Source organism: Oncorhynchus keta, unplaced genomic scaffold (genome assembly GCF_023373465.1).
Source record: "Oncorhynchus keta strain PuntledgeMale-10-30-2019 unplaced genomic scaffold, Oket_V2 Un_contig_6864_pilon_pilon, whole genome shotgun sequence".
Lineage (NCBI taxonomy): Eukaryota > Metazoa > Chordata > Actinopteri > Salmoniformes > Salmonidae > Oncorhynchus > Oncorhynchus keta.
The window spans coordinates 25,804-40,996 of record NW_026289109.1 but is presented as its reverse complement, the minus strand read 5'-3'; the positions used below and the strand labels follow the sequence as shown (position 1 = coordinate 40,996).

General features: G+C 43.8%; 1 protein-coding gene across 1 annotated transcript; it reads right to left on the bottom strand.

The window, feature by feature from the left end:
- Positions 1-239: 239 nt before the first annotated feature.
- Positions 240-6,848, bottom strand: LOC118373645 (coagulation factor X). Its single transcript, XM_052511491.1, has 9 exons — positions 6,552-6,848; positions 5,520-5,702; positions 4,475-4,617; positions 3,300-3,324; positions 2,998-3,111; positions 2,757-2,891; positions 2,412-2,527; positions 2,068-2,185; positions 240-1,887 (listed from the first exon to the last, which is right to left on the bottom strand). The coding sequence occupies exons 2-9, from the start codon at positions 5,608-5,610 to the stop codon at positions 1,352-1,354; spliced, it is 1,278 nt and encodes a 425-aa protein (XP_052367451.1). The 5' UTR covers positions 5,611-5,702; positions 6,552-6,848; the 3' UTR covers positions 240-1,351.
- Positions 6,849-15,193: the final 8,345 nt, after the last annotated feature.

Below are 15,193 nucleotides of genomic sequence, written 5' to 3'. Positions count from 1 at the left end.
TTGCTCTCGGCATGCTAGTGGAAGTCCTTTACAACACCAGAAAAAGCAGTGCTTCTGATCCATATAAGAGCTTTGAGAAGGTGCTGGAGATCAACGTAGGCTACAGTTGACGGCATTGCAAAGTTATAGACGGCTTCACTCGTCGTCATTGTGACACATTTACTTTGACAGAGATGTTCCTTAATGCGCTGCAGAACATTGACCCATATTCCTCAGTAATTCATTAAACTGACACCAGATCAGAGGTTAACTTTTATTAATACATTCTTAGTAAAGTGATTAACATTAAAAAGTATACAGTGCAATTACCAACCCTTCTCTCCAAGAAAAGAACATCAGTTAAGAGTAAGACAAGAGCAACAGAACACGCATGCTGCATTATTTAACGTTCCCCTAGTCTATCTGCAGTCAGCCAGGTACTATATTTGGTAGCACATGATACAATAGTATTTTAATGTAAAGACCGCCACCTTGTGGGATAAACAGAGAACTACACAGATGTGGGTTGTGTTCATTAGGGCAGTGGTTCCCAACCTTTTTCGCTAACTGTACCATCAACAGAATTTTGCTTTGCCTAGAGAACCCCTGAAATACCCCCGCACGTACATTTTATCAGTAAACTTATGGTCTCATGAGTCTTCTCAAGTACCCCCAACTCATATACTATACGATAGGTGGAAATCAACTTATAGGCCTAATTATTATTTTGAAAAATTAAAAGACAACGAATAATTTAAGCAAAAGACATCAGCCATACGGACAACCAGACCCTTCCAATGAAAAAGGACCTAAGATAAGAGTACGGTATGTTACACAAACGGAATGCATCTCCATTTCCCCCATTTTCTCTGGCCCTCTCTTTACGTTGTGTTTTCCCTCCTTCATCATGCTCCCTGTTCAGCTTTCTTCCCTCCCTCCTCTTCTCCTCCCACATGACCCCTATCCCTTTCCACCTCTATCCAATATTACAATATCCTTCATTTATTTATTTCCTTGAGTGTCACCTCCGTTCTCCCTGTCTTGTCTTCCCTAATTCCTATCCATTTAAGCCTTTGTCCAATACCATCAACCCTCACAATTATTCTCCTAACCCCCTCAACCTCTCCCTCTCTTCCCTGTACCCTCCCTCCCCCTGATCACTACCCCTGAATCCCAAACCCCTAGTCCCTAGCCACAAAGCACTTATATAGATCTGAGATGATTGGACCAGTAGGTAGCTCCATCTGGCCTTCTGATAGGCCAGACGGGAATTGGCGCCATATAGCTTAAAGGACATCTTTCCAATCCTCTCAGATCTAACCTACTGCATAGGGGGTGGGGACTAGTGGTTGATTTGGGATTCAGAGCCCCCTTAGCGTGAGTCCATGAGGGGCTGCAGCCAGAGCAGGAAACGGGACACCTTCTGGTAGATGTAACCCTGACTACAGTCTGCCCCTGTTGGTCTGGAGACTACCCCGGTCAGATAGAACACCTCCCTGTGGAGAGATAGGATGGGACTCCCCGGCCCCAGGATGCAGTCACCCTTGGGTCTCACCGTCGTACAGCCCATCTTGTTGGTGACCAACCCCGGGTGCCTCTCCACACACTGGGGCAAACGCTCATATGCCAGGTGGTTGAGAGTGAGCGGGCCTTGGACCTCCGTGGCGTCCACGGGGTCCTTCCAGCCAGTGACCACGGCCGGATACTCGCCAGTCATCAGGACGACCTCTGCAAAGTCACGTTCGGGCAAGCAGGCAGCGACCACATGTTTCTTATAGACGATGCGCTCGCGGAGCTCGAGGACGGCCAGGTCGTTGTCAGGGCGACCGGGTACGTAGCGGGGGTGGACGTGAACGACTTGGACATAGAGCGTCTGTTCGCCATCTTCAGATGCGGTTAGGCGTTTGCCTGGGAGGGGAGGGACGAAGTACTCAAAATCAATGAAGGAACACATAGTGTAAAGCAAATCAAAAACATACCCTCGCACACACACGCAGGAATGAATGCACACACACACACACACCACTTCCACCACAAGTGGAGCCTGAGCCTGTAGACTGGACATGATGCCCCATGATGAGCACTCACCGACAGCCACCTGGAAGTTGACATATTTCTGGGCACACTGGGCTGTAGTTAGAACCAGGTTCTCCTTCAGAATGACACCACTACAGAACCCTACAGACTCTGTACTCTTCAGAATGGCCTGCACAATGACAACACAACAGTTACAATATACAGCAGCGATGACACCGCAAAATACATTATCACAACTATGGGAATATTGGGTTAATGTGCTGCAGCTTTGATAGTGAGGGGTTGACTTCATGAGAAAAAATTATCTGAGAGCATAGTAGTGCCTATCAGTGGACAGTGTGTACCTAGTTTGAATTGTGTGTGTGTGTACCTCATAGTGGTGTGTGTTTTCCTACCTGCCAGGGACACTCTCCAGAGTTGCAGGCTAGTCCCTCAAAGTTGCTGGCGATGTTGGTTGACTGTCTCTTTGTCCACTGGCTTAGGCTGTTCACCTTCCCACAGGGGAATGTCACTGAGAGAGGGATGGAGGGAGAATTACTGAGTATAGTTTAATATAGTACAGTTTAGTATCTAGTATAGCATAGCATTAGCCTCGTATGAACCATCCTGATCTCGCAAGCTTACATTCTGTTTCACTATCCGCTAGCGAGATCAGGATGTTGTGTATGAGGCTAGAGTATCATAATACAGAATCACTTAACATATAGGATAGCATAGTATAGTAGTATATGGTGACTGACCTGCAGGCATACACTTCACCCTCTCCTTCTCCTCTAGTTTCCAGCCACGGGCACAGGAACACTCATAGGACTGGTATCCTGGCTTACAGAACTGACTGCAGCCCTTGGTCTTGTCCAACATACACACTGTCTGATCTACAATCACACACAGAGAGAAAGACAGAGAGGCTTCTTCACTGTTGACGTGTTTTACAACATAAGTTCCCCACCAACTCGGTGTTGGGTCCTTCACGTCTCTCACCTGTCTCACAGTGGACTCCAAAGAAGCCTGACTTGCAGACACAGTCGTATCCCCCCACGCTGTCTGAGCACATGGCTCCATTCTTACACGGCTTCTCTGCACACTGGTCCCCATCTGTACACACACAGGGTTAACAACACAGCCAGTCAAATGGTACATTCAGTAATACAAGACACATGTTCTGGGGTGAAGCTATTTTAACTGTCACACCAAATCACATGGATTTCAACTGAGTGGTAACCCAAAATACTAAGTACTCTGATATGTTCCAAGAGAACGTCAGTCAAAATCATTACACTTACCTATGTAGACTGACCAGAAGATATCCTGAAAGATCAAAACAAAGTCCACTGTCAGTTTGATTCACAATGTCTACAGAATCATCAGAAGTCCACTGTCAGTTTGATTCACAATGTCTACAGAATCATCAGAAGTCCACTGTCAGTTTGATTCACAATGTCTACAGAATCACCAGAAGTCCACTGTCAGTTTGATTAAATATCTCTACAGAATCATCAGAAGTCCACTGTCAGTTTGATAGATTTAAAATCATCAGGAGATGAGTTTGATTCAAAATGTTTGGAATCAGGTTGAAGTCCACTGTCAGTTTGATTCAAAATGAGAATCATCAGAAGGATGTCAGCTTGAAGGATCTGAGGAATCATCAGAAGTCCACTGTCAGTTTGATTCACAATGTCTGAGAATCATAAAGTCCACTGTTCAGTTTGAAGAATGTCATTGAATCATCAGAAGTCCACTGTCAGTTTGATTCAAAATGTCTGGAAGAATCATCAGAAGTCCACTGTCAGTTTGATTCAGAATGTCTACAGAATCATCTCCAGGTTGGCAGTTTGATTCAGTCTACAGAATCATCAGAAGTCCACTGTCAGTTTGATTCAAAATGTCTACAGAATCATCAGAAGTCCACTGTCAGTTTGATTCACAATGTCTTGTCATCAGAAGTCCACTGTCAGTTTGATTCACAATGTCTACAGAATCATCAGAAGTCCACTGTCAGTTTGATTCAAAATGTCTAAAAATATAGAAGTCCACTTTTTGATCTCAATGGATGTCTATTTTCAGAAGTCCTGTCAGTTCCATTTAAAAGTTAGGTCAGAATCATTTGAAGTCCACTAGTTTGATTCAAAATTAATACAGATTCTCAGCCTAAATCATCAAATCCACTGTCAGTTTGATTCAAAATGTAACAGAATCTTTGTTAGAAGTCCACTGTCAGTTTGACCAAAATGTCTAAGAATCATCAGAAGTCCACTACAGTTTGATTCAATATGTCTACAAAATCTTCAGAAGCACCTTTGACTTTAAAAAGGAGATGGATCCCCACTCCCAAGGAAAGGAGGAAGGTTTGGAGGTTGTTAAAGAGGGAATGAGTAAAGCCTAATGCCTCCAGGTGACAAAAGGGAGTCTAATGAGGGAGGTCCTGCCTGTTCAGTGGGAAGAGGGAGCATTGGCCCACCGTGCGTGGAGTCCTGGAAGATCTCCTGGCCTCCTGTCTTGCAGACCTCCTGTCCCTACTGGATAAAGCAGACCCCTTCCCACGTCCTGGTGTCCTGTCTGGTGGATAAGGTGGCCACTTCCCTGTCTTGGTGTCCAGGAACACTGGATAAAATAGTTTAATACAGATTCCTGTCCTAAATCTGTCAAATCTATGTGTAGAGTACAAAAGGCCCATTCCCTTGTTACTAATGTAACTGGTGTCCTGTCCAGTGCCATAAAAGCACAGGCCTAAACCCTTCCCTGTACCTGGTGTCCCCACTGGTCTCAGATTCCATTAAGAATGTAGCCTAATGCCTCCATGACAAACTATCCTTGTCTAATGTCATCCTGCCCCTTCCCATGTCCTGGTGTCCTGTCTAGTGGATAAACAGGTCCATTCCCTGTCTTGGTGTCCTGTCTAGTGGATAAACAGTCCCCTTCCCATGTCCTGGTGTCCTGTCTAGTGGATAAACAGGCCCCTTACCTGTCCTGGTGTCCTGTCTAGTGGATAAACAGGTCCCTTCCCTGTCCTGGTGTCCTTTCTAGTGGATAAACAGGTCCCTTCCCTATCCTGGTGTCCTGTCTAGTGGATATACAGGCCCCTTCCCTGTCCTGATGTCCTGTCTAGTGGATAAACAGGCCCCTTCCCTTCCCTGTCCTGGTGTCCTGTCTAGTGGATGTGAGTTCCTCCTTTCAATGTTGAGAGCTTTGGAACCCAGTGAGCCCCTAAATAATACATTTTCCTGTCCTGGCTGGATTTGTCTACAGGGAAAATAAACCAGGCCCCTTGTGCCTGTTGGGGGCCTGGAAGCCTAATGGTTGGGCCAGAACCCGAAAGGTCGCTGGTTTGAATCCCCGAGCCAACTAGGTGATAAATCTGTTGAAGTGCCCTAGAGCAAGGTAAATAACCCTACTGTAATTACTCCTGTAAGTCGCTCTGGATAAGTGCATCTGCTAAATGACTAAAATGTCAAATGTGTTGCTCAGGGCCACCAGCCAGCAGCATCGTGTCCCTGGTCCCTTACCTGTCTTGGGGTTTTTAGTGTCTAGTCTGGCCGTCACAGCTCCCAGTAGCAGTAAGGAAAGCAGGGTGGCAGTGGTGGCTAGGGAGCCCATGGTGGCAGCTAGAGAACAGTCTGTCTGAGTCTGTCTGGCTGTTTGTCTGTCTAATCCTGTCAGATCACCTCAGCAGAGTTCAAAGTTCACACCTAAAAACAACAAGGACCAGAGTTCAGAGATTCCCACATTCTGACATAGACATCACAGATGACTTAACTTTCTGTCAGGATGAGCTTCAAAGGGTAATTTTATGTGCAGGATCAGAGTAACCTACAAAACAAGAGGATGAAGACTAATTGTTGTGAGTGTTGTTAAAAGCTTTTGGATCTTGGGATCATCATTAAAATCTTAAACTTCAGTCTTGCAGCTTCCTCTCTCTATATATAAAAATACCTCAAAATCAACAACCTGTTTGTTATAATAGAGTTAAGACATCAGATGATCCCATTAGAACAGTGACAATGCATTTTCTAAAGAACCCCCGGACTTGGTTACAATGCTGCCATCGTGTGGTATTATACCCCGTTTATTGTCGTTTCATCCATTTCCAATCATAAACAACAAAGAGGGATAACATCAAACACCCAAAACAAACTAGATTCATTGGTATTAATCCTAGTCAAATAGTTAGTTTAATAGATTGGCTGTAACAGAACAAACAAAACAGGCCTGTGTGTTATTATTTAGTCCAACATGAATATGAACTGGCTTCATGTTGTGAATGATGCTGCTGTCGTCTATAAAACAACATATGACACGACCAGACTAATCTGACATGATGCTGTAAAAGCTTGGGCTACCACAAACTGCTAAAAACATACGAATGTATGGATCTTAAACGATACTTGAAAATATAGAGGCCTATCATGCATCCACGCTATATTGTGCTACCTAAATCGCAACGCGTATCCCATTATTGGAGAGATGGACCGCTATTCAGGGCGCGGCAAAACCCATGATGATTAGAACGGTAAAAAAAAATGAACGGTATAACCTACCGCGTCGGACTTCAGCCGGGGCTTGGGCGGAATGAGAAGGATGACAGAAGCCTGTTCGGTTGGTTCTCTCTCTGGTCCCGACACGCAGTTCACCGTGTGGATCCTCGGCTCTGAGATCGCAATAGAGGTTGACAGCATCACACTCCAATGTTGCTTTTTCAGGCCACTACGACGTGTGTAATCAACCACGCGAGGGCGGTCTTGGATACTTTATTCAAAGCCATTAATACAAATACTGTATGTAGGCTACTATACTGTATTGGTCCGTTCTACTGTAACCCGATCATGGATTGTTGATGCTACTGTATGTACTGGCCATTGAGGTTTGAAGCAGCCGCCATATTGGTACTCCTGAGAAGGAGCAGTTCTCCAATGCTTCAAGGACAAAATTACATGCATTAGTATTTTTTTTCTAGTTGGGACAGTAACATTAGTACTCTCTAAAAAAATTACTTGATTTGTATGTTTAGTTCACATAATATAATGTAAAAGTATGCATTAAGGTGTCTGTAGTAGAATATACATGGCAAAAATTAATGTAAATGTTAATAAATGCATTTCTATAGCTTCCAAAATCTTTTTGATTTACACTGGAGAAATACTAATTTTACACTGGAGGAGAAATACTAAAATGTCTTCGTAGTGGCTTCAAAACAGCGCCCCTGTCAGTCATCCAGTGTTTATACACATTGTTAATATTATCCTATGGTTCTATGTAGGCCTCTTCACTGTTGAAGTTGAGACTGGTGTTTTGCGGGTACTATTTAATGAAGCTGCCAGTTGAGGACTTGTGAGGCGTCTGTTTCTCAAACTAGACACACTAATGTACTTGTCCTCTTGCTCACTTGTGCACCGGGGCCTCCAATTCCTATTTTATTCTGGTTAGAGCCAATTTGAGCTGTTCTGTGAAGTGAACAGCATTGTACGAGATCTTCAGTTTCTTGACAATTTCTCGCATGGAATAGCCTTCATGTCTCAGAACAAGAATAGACTGATGAGTTTCAGAAGAAAATGCTTTGTTTCTGGCCATTTTGAGCCTGTAATCGAACCCACAAATGCTGATGCTCCAGATACTAAACTAGTCTAAAGAAGGCCAGTTTAATTGCTTCTTTAATCAGCACAAAATTATAAACTTGGATTAGCTAACACAATGTGCCATTGGAACACAGGAGTGATGGTTGCTGATAATGGGCCTCTGTACCCCTATGTAGATATTCCATTAAAAAAACAACATCTGCCGTTTCCAGCTACAATAGTCATTTACAACATTAACAAAGTCTACACTGAATTTCTGATCAATTTCTTGTTATTTTAATGGACAAAAAACTGATTACATGTTGGGGAGTAACATGATTACATTACATGTTGGGGGAATAACTGATTACATGTTGGGGAGTAACTGATTACATGTTGGGGAGTAACTGATTAATAACATGTTGGGGAGTAACTGATTACATGTTGGTGAGTAACTGATTACATTTAACTGATTACATGTTGGGGAGTAACTGATTACATGTTGGGGAATAACTGAGTAACTGATTACATTTTGGGGAGTAACTGATTACATGTTGGTGAGTAACTGATTACATGTTGGGGAGTAAGTTGGGGAGTAACTGATTACATGTTTGGGAATAACTGATTACATGTTGGGAATAACTGATTACATGTTGGGGAATAACTGATTACATGTTGGGGAATAACTGATTACATGTTGGGGAATAACTGATTACATGTTGAGGAGTAACTGATTACATGTTGGGGAATAACTGATGACATGTTGAGGAATAACTGATTACATGTTGGGGAGTAACTGATTACATGTTGGGGAGTAACTGATTACATGTTGGGGAGTAACTGATTACATGTTGGGGAGTAACTGATTACATGTTGGGGAGTAACTGATTACATGTTGGGGAGTAACTGATTACATGTTGGGGAGTAACTGATTACATGTTGGTGAGTAACTGATTACATTTTGGGGAGTAACTGATTACATGTTGGGGAGTAACTGATTACATGTTGGGGAGTAACTGATTACATGTTGGGGAATAACTGATTACATGTTGGGGATTACATGTTGGGGAACTGATTACATGTTGGGAGTAACTGATTACATGTTGGGGAATAACTGATTACATGTTGGGGAGTAACTGATTACATGTTGGGAGTAACTGATTACATGTTGGGAATAACTGATTACATGTTGGGGAGTAACTGATTACATGTTTGGGATAACTGATTACATGTTGGGGTAACTGATTACATGATTATTACATGTTGGGAGTAACTGATTACATGTTGGGGAGTAACTGATTACATGTTGGGGAGTAACTGATTACATGTTGGGGAATAACTGATTACATGTTGGGGAATAACTGATTACATGTTGGGGAATAACTGATTACTCTTTTATCTTTTCTTTTATATGTAATGTAAGTGCCTTGATGTATTTGCACCCCAAGTAGAGTAGCTGCTGTCTTGAAAAAGGCACAATTTAAAGTTTGTTCCACCTGAGTGAGTCTGACCACAAGTCAGAGACCACTATGATGACACACCAAATGCGTTAAATGAATTACTTTTGTCTTCTTCTAATAATGCCATTTACAGGGAAAGTAATCCAAAAGTAATCAGATTGAGCTATTGTGTTTGGGTAATCCAAAATGTTACTGATTACAATTTTGGACATAACTAGTAACTGTAATCGGTTACATTTAGAAAGTAGCCCACCCAACCCTTCTCTCTATCGTCTCCCTCCCTCACCTCTTCCTTCCTGCATCTCATAATATATAAACAATATATGCCATTTAGCCAAGGTTTTTATCCAAAGAAACATGCATTTGACTTATTGGTGGTCCTGTGAATCAAACCCACTATTCTGGAGTTATAAGCTCAATGCTCTACCAAATGAGATAGAAAGGACATCAGGACAACTCTCCCTCTTTTCTTCCTTCTCTACCTCCCTCCCTCCCTTCCACCCTCCCTTCGTCCCATTAGTTTGCCCTCCGTGTTAGGGAGCTCTCCTATCCCCCACACTACCAGTACCCCAGCCCACCCTGACCTTCTCTCCTGACTCTCCCTGGTGCCAATGATAATTCCATTTTACTTCGCCGGTGTGATCGGAATCATAATCACAGAGGCTTTGAAGTCGGGCATCAAACGAGATGGAAATCTGTCCATTATAGATCAATGTGAGAGGGCAAATGCACACAGACCCAGACAGCAGCAGCAACAACAAGAACACCAAGGGGGAGAGGAAGGGCGAGATAGAGAGGGAATAAGAGAAAAGAGGAAGAGGGAGAGGGAAGGCAGGTGGGAAAGGAAGGGAGGAAAGAGAGAGAGAGAATATTTGAGGGAGATGTTTGATCACTTGTCAGCTTGGACAAAATTTCTAACTTAAACAGGCGACATGGCAAACAAGAATTGAATCTCAAACCAGTAGGACTTTACCTTTGTCTGTATGAGTGTGACAGGTTAAAGGAAATATTCATAGCCTGTTATACATTAAAAATTATTTGTAAATTCATAGTATGTGAGGATCTTAAAACATCTAAGGTTAAAAAGATGCATTCAGTATTAGTTGATAGAGATTGATAACATTCATATAATTGTGTTAAAGTTAAAATCTGTCAAAGGGTACGAATTGTGAGAGTAATGTGTAAACGTTATATTGATTACTTTATTTTGTAGTGCCTAAAAGTGTTAATCTGTGATCTACGAAATGTTCTTAATCTATGAGCCGGAGATCGATTGCTCTGGTCTCCACCCATATTCCTGGGGGAAATCGCGGTCTTTTTTCATTGAACTAAACGTTGAATTGAGAATACAACACCATACCACTCTCGTGATTATTTCTCCCCTGTTTTCAGGTACTTTATTGATGATACAAATAGTCATTTAAATGTTTAAACTCGCTAACATGTCAAGAGTGTTTAAAGTGTGTTTTAGTAACGTCTTGAGGAAGTTAGAGTTAAGTTTGAAGAGAGTAATATTAGCCCTGCTCGGTTGAAGTGAAGAATAGCATCGTACTGAGAGTAGCTGCCATTTTATGTCGATTGTGAATGAACATGCACGTTGTTAATAAGATATTTTGCTGTGTTATTTGTATAATGGGTTTTCTGTTGTTTTGTAATGTGTTACTTTTGTGAAAGATTGAACTAAACGTTGAATTGAGAATACAACACCGTATCACTGTCGTGATTATTTCTCCCCTGTTTTCAGGGGCGTAACATGCACACGTGTGAGTGAGTGAGTGAGTGTGTGTGTGTGTGTGTGCACACGTGTGAGTGTGTGTGTGCACACGTGTGAGTGTGTGTGTGCACACGTGTGAGTGAGTGAGTGTGAGTGTGTGTGTGTGTGTGTGTGTGTGTGTGTGCACACGTGTGAGTGTGTGTGTGCACACGTGTGAGTGTGTGTGTGCACACGTGTGAGTGTGTGTGTGTGTGTGTGCACACGTGTGAGTGAGTGTGTGTGTGTGTGTGTGCACACGTGTGAGTGTGTGTGTGCACACGTGTGAGTGTGTGTGTGCACACGTCACACGTGTGTGTGTATGCACATACCTAGTGTTGATCTATTTCCTCCAGTCCAATAACAGAGGCATTATAAAGGCCTGCTTCACCAGCTGATCCCCAGAGCTGGCCTGGTCTGCCCAGCTAGTCTAGCCCAGAGAGGGTCACTGTGGCTGGGGAGGGGGAGAGGGAACGTGCCCCGGCCTGCTGGATCTGGAGGTGGTGGTGGATATACAAATTATCAGGATATGGAGATTTCCCATCGGACGGCATTCTGATTGGAAATGTGTATAAATAAATAACTAGTTATAATACAGTTCCAGTCAAAAGTTTGGACACACCTACTCATTGCAGGGGTTTTCTTTGTTTTTACTAGTTTCTACATTGTAGAATGTAGAAAACTATGAAATAACACATGGAATCATGTAGTAAACAAAAAAGTGTTAAACAAATCAAAATATATTTTATATTTGAGATTCTTCAAAGTAGCCACCCTTTGCTTTGATGACAACTTTGCACACTCTGGCATTCTCTCAACCATCTTCATGGGAAAGTTACCTGGAATGCATTTCAATTAACAGGTGTGCCTTTTTAAAAGTTAATTTGTGGATTTTTTTCCCTTAATGCATTTGAGCTAGTCAGTTGTGTTGTGACAAGGTATACAGAATATATCCCTATTTGGTAAAAGACCAAGAACAGCTCAAATATGGCAAGAACAGCTCAAATATGGCAAGAACAGCTCAAATAAGCAAAGAGAAACGACAGTCCATCATTACTTTAAGACATGAAGGTTAGTCGATACTGAACATTTCAAGAACTTTGAAAGTTTCTTCAAGTGCAGTCGCTAAAACCATCAAGCGCTATGATGAAACTGGCTCTCATGAGGACCGCCACAGGAAAGCAAGACCCAGATTTACCTCTGCTGCAGAAGATAAGTTCATTAGAGTTACCAGTCTCAGAATTTGCAGCCAAAATAAATGCTTCACAGAGTTCAAATGACAGACACATCTCAACATCAACTGTTCAGAGGAGACTGCGTGAATGAGGACTTCATGGTCGAATTACTGCAAAGAAACCACTACTAAAGGACACCAGTAAGAAGAAGAGACTTGCTTGGGCCAAGAAACACGAGCAATGGACATTAGACTGGTGGAAATCTGTCCTTCGGTCTGATGAGCCCAAATTTGAGATTTTTGGTTCCAACGGCCGTGTCTTTGTGAGACGCAGAGTAGGTGAACGGATGATCTCCGCATGTGTGGTTCCTACCGTGAAGCATGGAGGAGGTGGGATGGTGTGGGGTGCTTTGCTGGTGACACTGTGATTTATTTAACCAGCATGGCTACCACAACATTCTGCACTGATATGCCATCCCATCTGGTTTGCACATAGCGGGACTGTCATTTGTTTTTCAACAGGACAATGACACAACACACCTCCAGGCTGTGCACAGGCTATTTGACCAACAAAGAGAGTGATGGAGTGCTGCATCAGATGACCTGGCCTCCACAATCACCGACCTCAACCCAATTGAGATGGTTTAGGATGAGTTGGACTGCAGAGTGAAGGAAAAGCAGCCAACATGTGCTCAGCATATGTGGGAACTCCTTCAAAACAGTTGGAAAAGCATTCCAGGTGAAGCTGGTTGAGAGAATTCCAAGAGTGTGCAAAACTGTCATAAGGAGGGGGGTGTAGGTGTGTATGGGGGGGGTTGAGTGTGTGTGTGAGAGAGAGAGAGAGGGGGGGGGCAGTAACACAGTAAATGGACATGACATGCAGTGTAAATGGTGTGTTTCTTCTTTAATGATCCATCTCCATCCCTACTTTCTGTTTCTTTAAAGATGTCCGCTCAAGGAGGGGCACCTCTCTCTCATCTTCTCTTTTGAAGAGATTGAGAAGAAAAGAGGTGGAGAGCAGGGTAAGGAGGGGAATTGAGTTGGAGGGAGGGAGGGAAGAAGGAGTGTAAGAAGAAAAACAAAGAGAGAGAATAATAGAGAGACCTGGGTCCCCCTGTTTCAGTGAATCAAGCAGCTGATTATGCCTGCATACCAAACCAAAGGCTATTATACTGAACATCCATCATAAATACAACCTGTCGCTCACGGCAACGCTGATGGATAGAACACAACAGGCTGCAGAGGGAAGGGGGATCCCTGAGTCTCCCTCCATCTCTCCCCCACCCCTCCATCTCACTCACTCACTCTGTTATTTTCCTTCTCCTACGTTCCCTTCCTCCTCAAACATCTCTCCCTCTCCCAGACTCCTTCTTCCTCTCGTTCCCTCTCTCCCTCTCCCAGGGTCCTTTTCCCTTTAGTTCTTTCTCTCGCTCTCCCAGACTCCTTCTCCCTCTCCTTCCCTCTCTCCCTCTCCCAGACTCCTTCTCCCTCTCGTTCCCTCTCTCCCTCTCCCAGACTCCTTCTCCCTCTCGTTCCCTCTCTCCCTCTCCCTCTCCCAGACTCCTTCTCCCTCTCCTTCCCTCTCTCCTTCTCCCACACTCCTTCTCCCTCTCCCTCTCCTTCCCTTTCTCCCTCTCACAGACTCCTCTCTCTCCTTCCCTCTCTCCCTCTCACAGACTCCTTCACTCTCTCCTTCCCTCTCTCCCTCTCACAGACTCCTTCTCCCTCTCTCCCTCTTCCAGACCCCTTCTCCCTCTCCTTCCCTCTCTCCCTCTCAGACTCCTTCTCCCTCTCCTTCCCTCTCTTCCTCTCTCCCTCTCACAGACTCCTTCTCCCTCTCTCCCTCTCACAGACTCCCTCTCCCTCTCACAGACTCCTTCTCCCTCTCTCCCTCTCATAGACTCATTCTCCCTCTCCTTCCCTCTCTCCCTCTCATAGACTCCTTCTCCCTCTCCTTCACTCTCTTCCTCTCTCCCTCTCACAGACTCCTTCTCCCTCTCTCCCTCTCACAGACTCCTTCTCCCTCTCTCCCTCTCACAGACTCCTTCTCCCTCTCCTTCCCTCTCTTCCTCTCTCCCTCTCACAGACTCCTTCTCCCTTCCCATTTTGATTCCCTCACTATCACTCCTTTATTTTTTCCTGTTCCAATTGTGACAGCATTGTAAGTGTATGTGCACTATCCCATAGGAATGTGTGCACATGTGACACATGATGAGACTTATGGTGAGTTAGGCCATAATGTCCATCCCAATCTGTGCCCGTGTTAAGTACCTGAGTATACCTAGATATGGCAGTGTGCCTGGGTAAGTCTGACAGTGACACTGTGCATATATGTGTGTGTGAGTCTACCTGTGTTTGTGTCTGTGTGCGAATGTGTGTGTGTACCTGCGTAAGGGTGTGTGTGTACCTCTCCTAATGGCGTGGGTAATGAGGATGTAACGGGTGTGTTAACGACACAGACAGTGGGAAGATAGATGTCACTGCAGCCCTGGGGAGACCTATCGATAGGCCAGCCTGTCAGGCAGGCAGCCAGGCAGGCTGTCACTACAGGGGCCAGAAGAGATAGTGGCAGCCGATAGGGACCACACAGTGAGACAGTCTGTTAATGCCCTGTCCTGACACACCACCACCAGCCGTCACAACTAACGAGAGATACCGTAATACCTCCCAGGATGTGTTGAGGTCAACGGTGTTGTAATGATGTGTGTAGTATCATTATTCAGGGTGTAATGATGTGTGTAGTATCATTATGCAGGGTGTAATGATGTGTGTAGTATCATTATTCAGGGTGTAATGATGTGTGTAGTATCATTATTCAGGGTGTAATGATGTGTGTAGTATCATTATGCAGGGTGTAATGATGTGTAGTATCATTATGCAGGGTGTAATGATGTGTAGTATCATTATGCAGGGTGTAATGATGTGTGTAGTATCATTATGCAGGGTGTAATGATGTGTAGTATCATTATGCAGGGTGTAATGATGTGTAGTATCATTATGCAGGGTATCATTATCATTATGCAGGGTGTAATGATGTGTGTATATCATTATGCAGGGTGTAATGATGTGTGTAGTATCATTATGCAGGGTGTAATGATGTGTAGTATCATTATGCAGGGTGTAATGATGTGTGTAGTATCATTATGCAGGGTGTAATGATGTGTGTAGTATCATTATGCAGGGTGTAATGATGTGTGTAGTATCATTATGCAGGGTGTAATGATGTGGGTAGTATCATTATGCA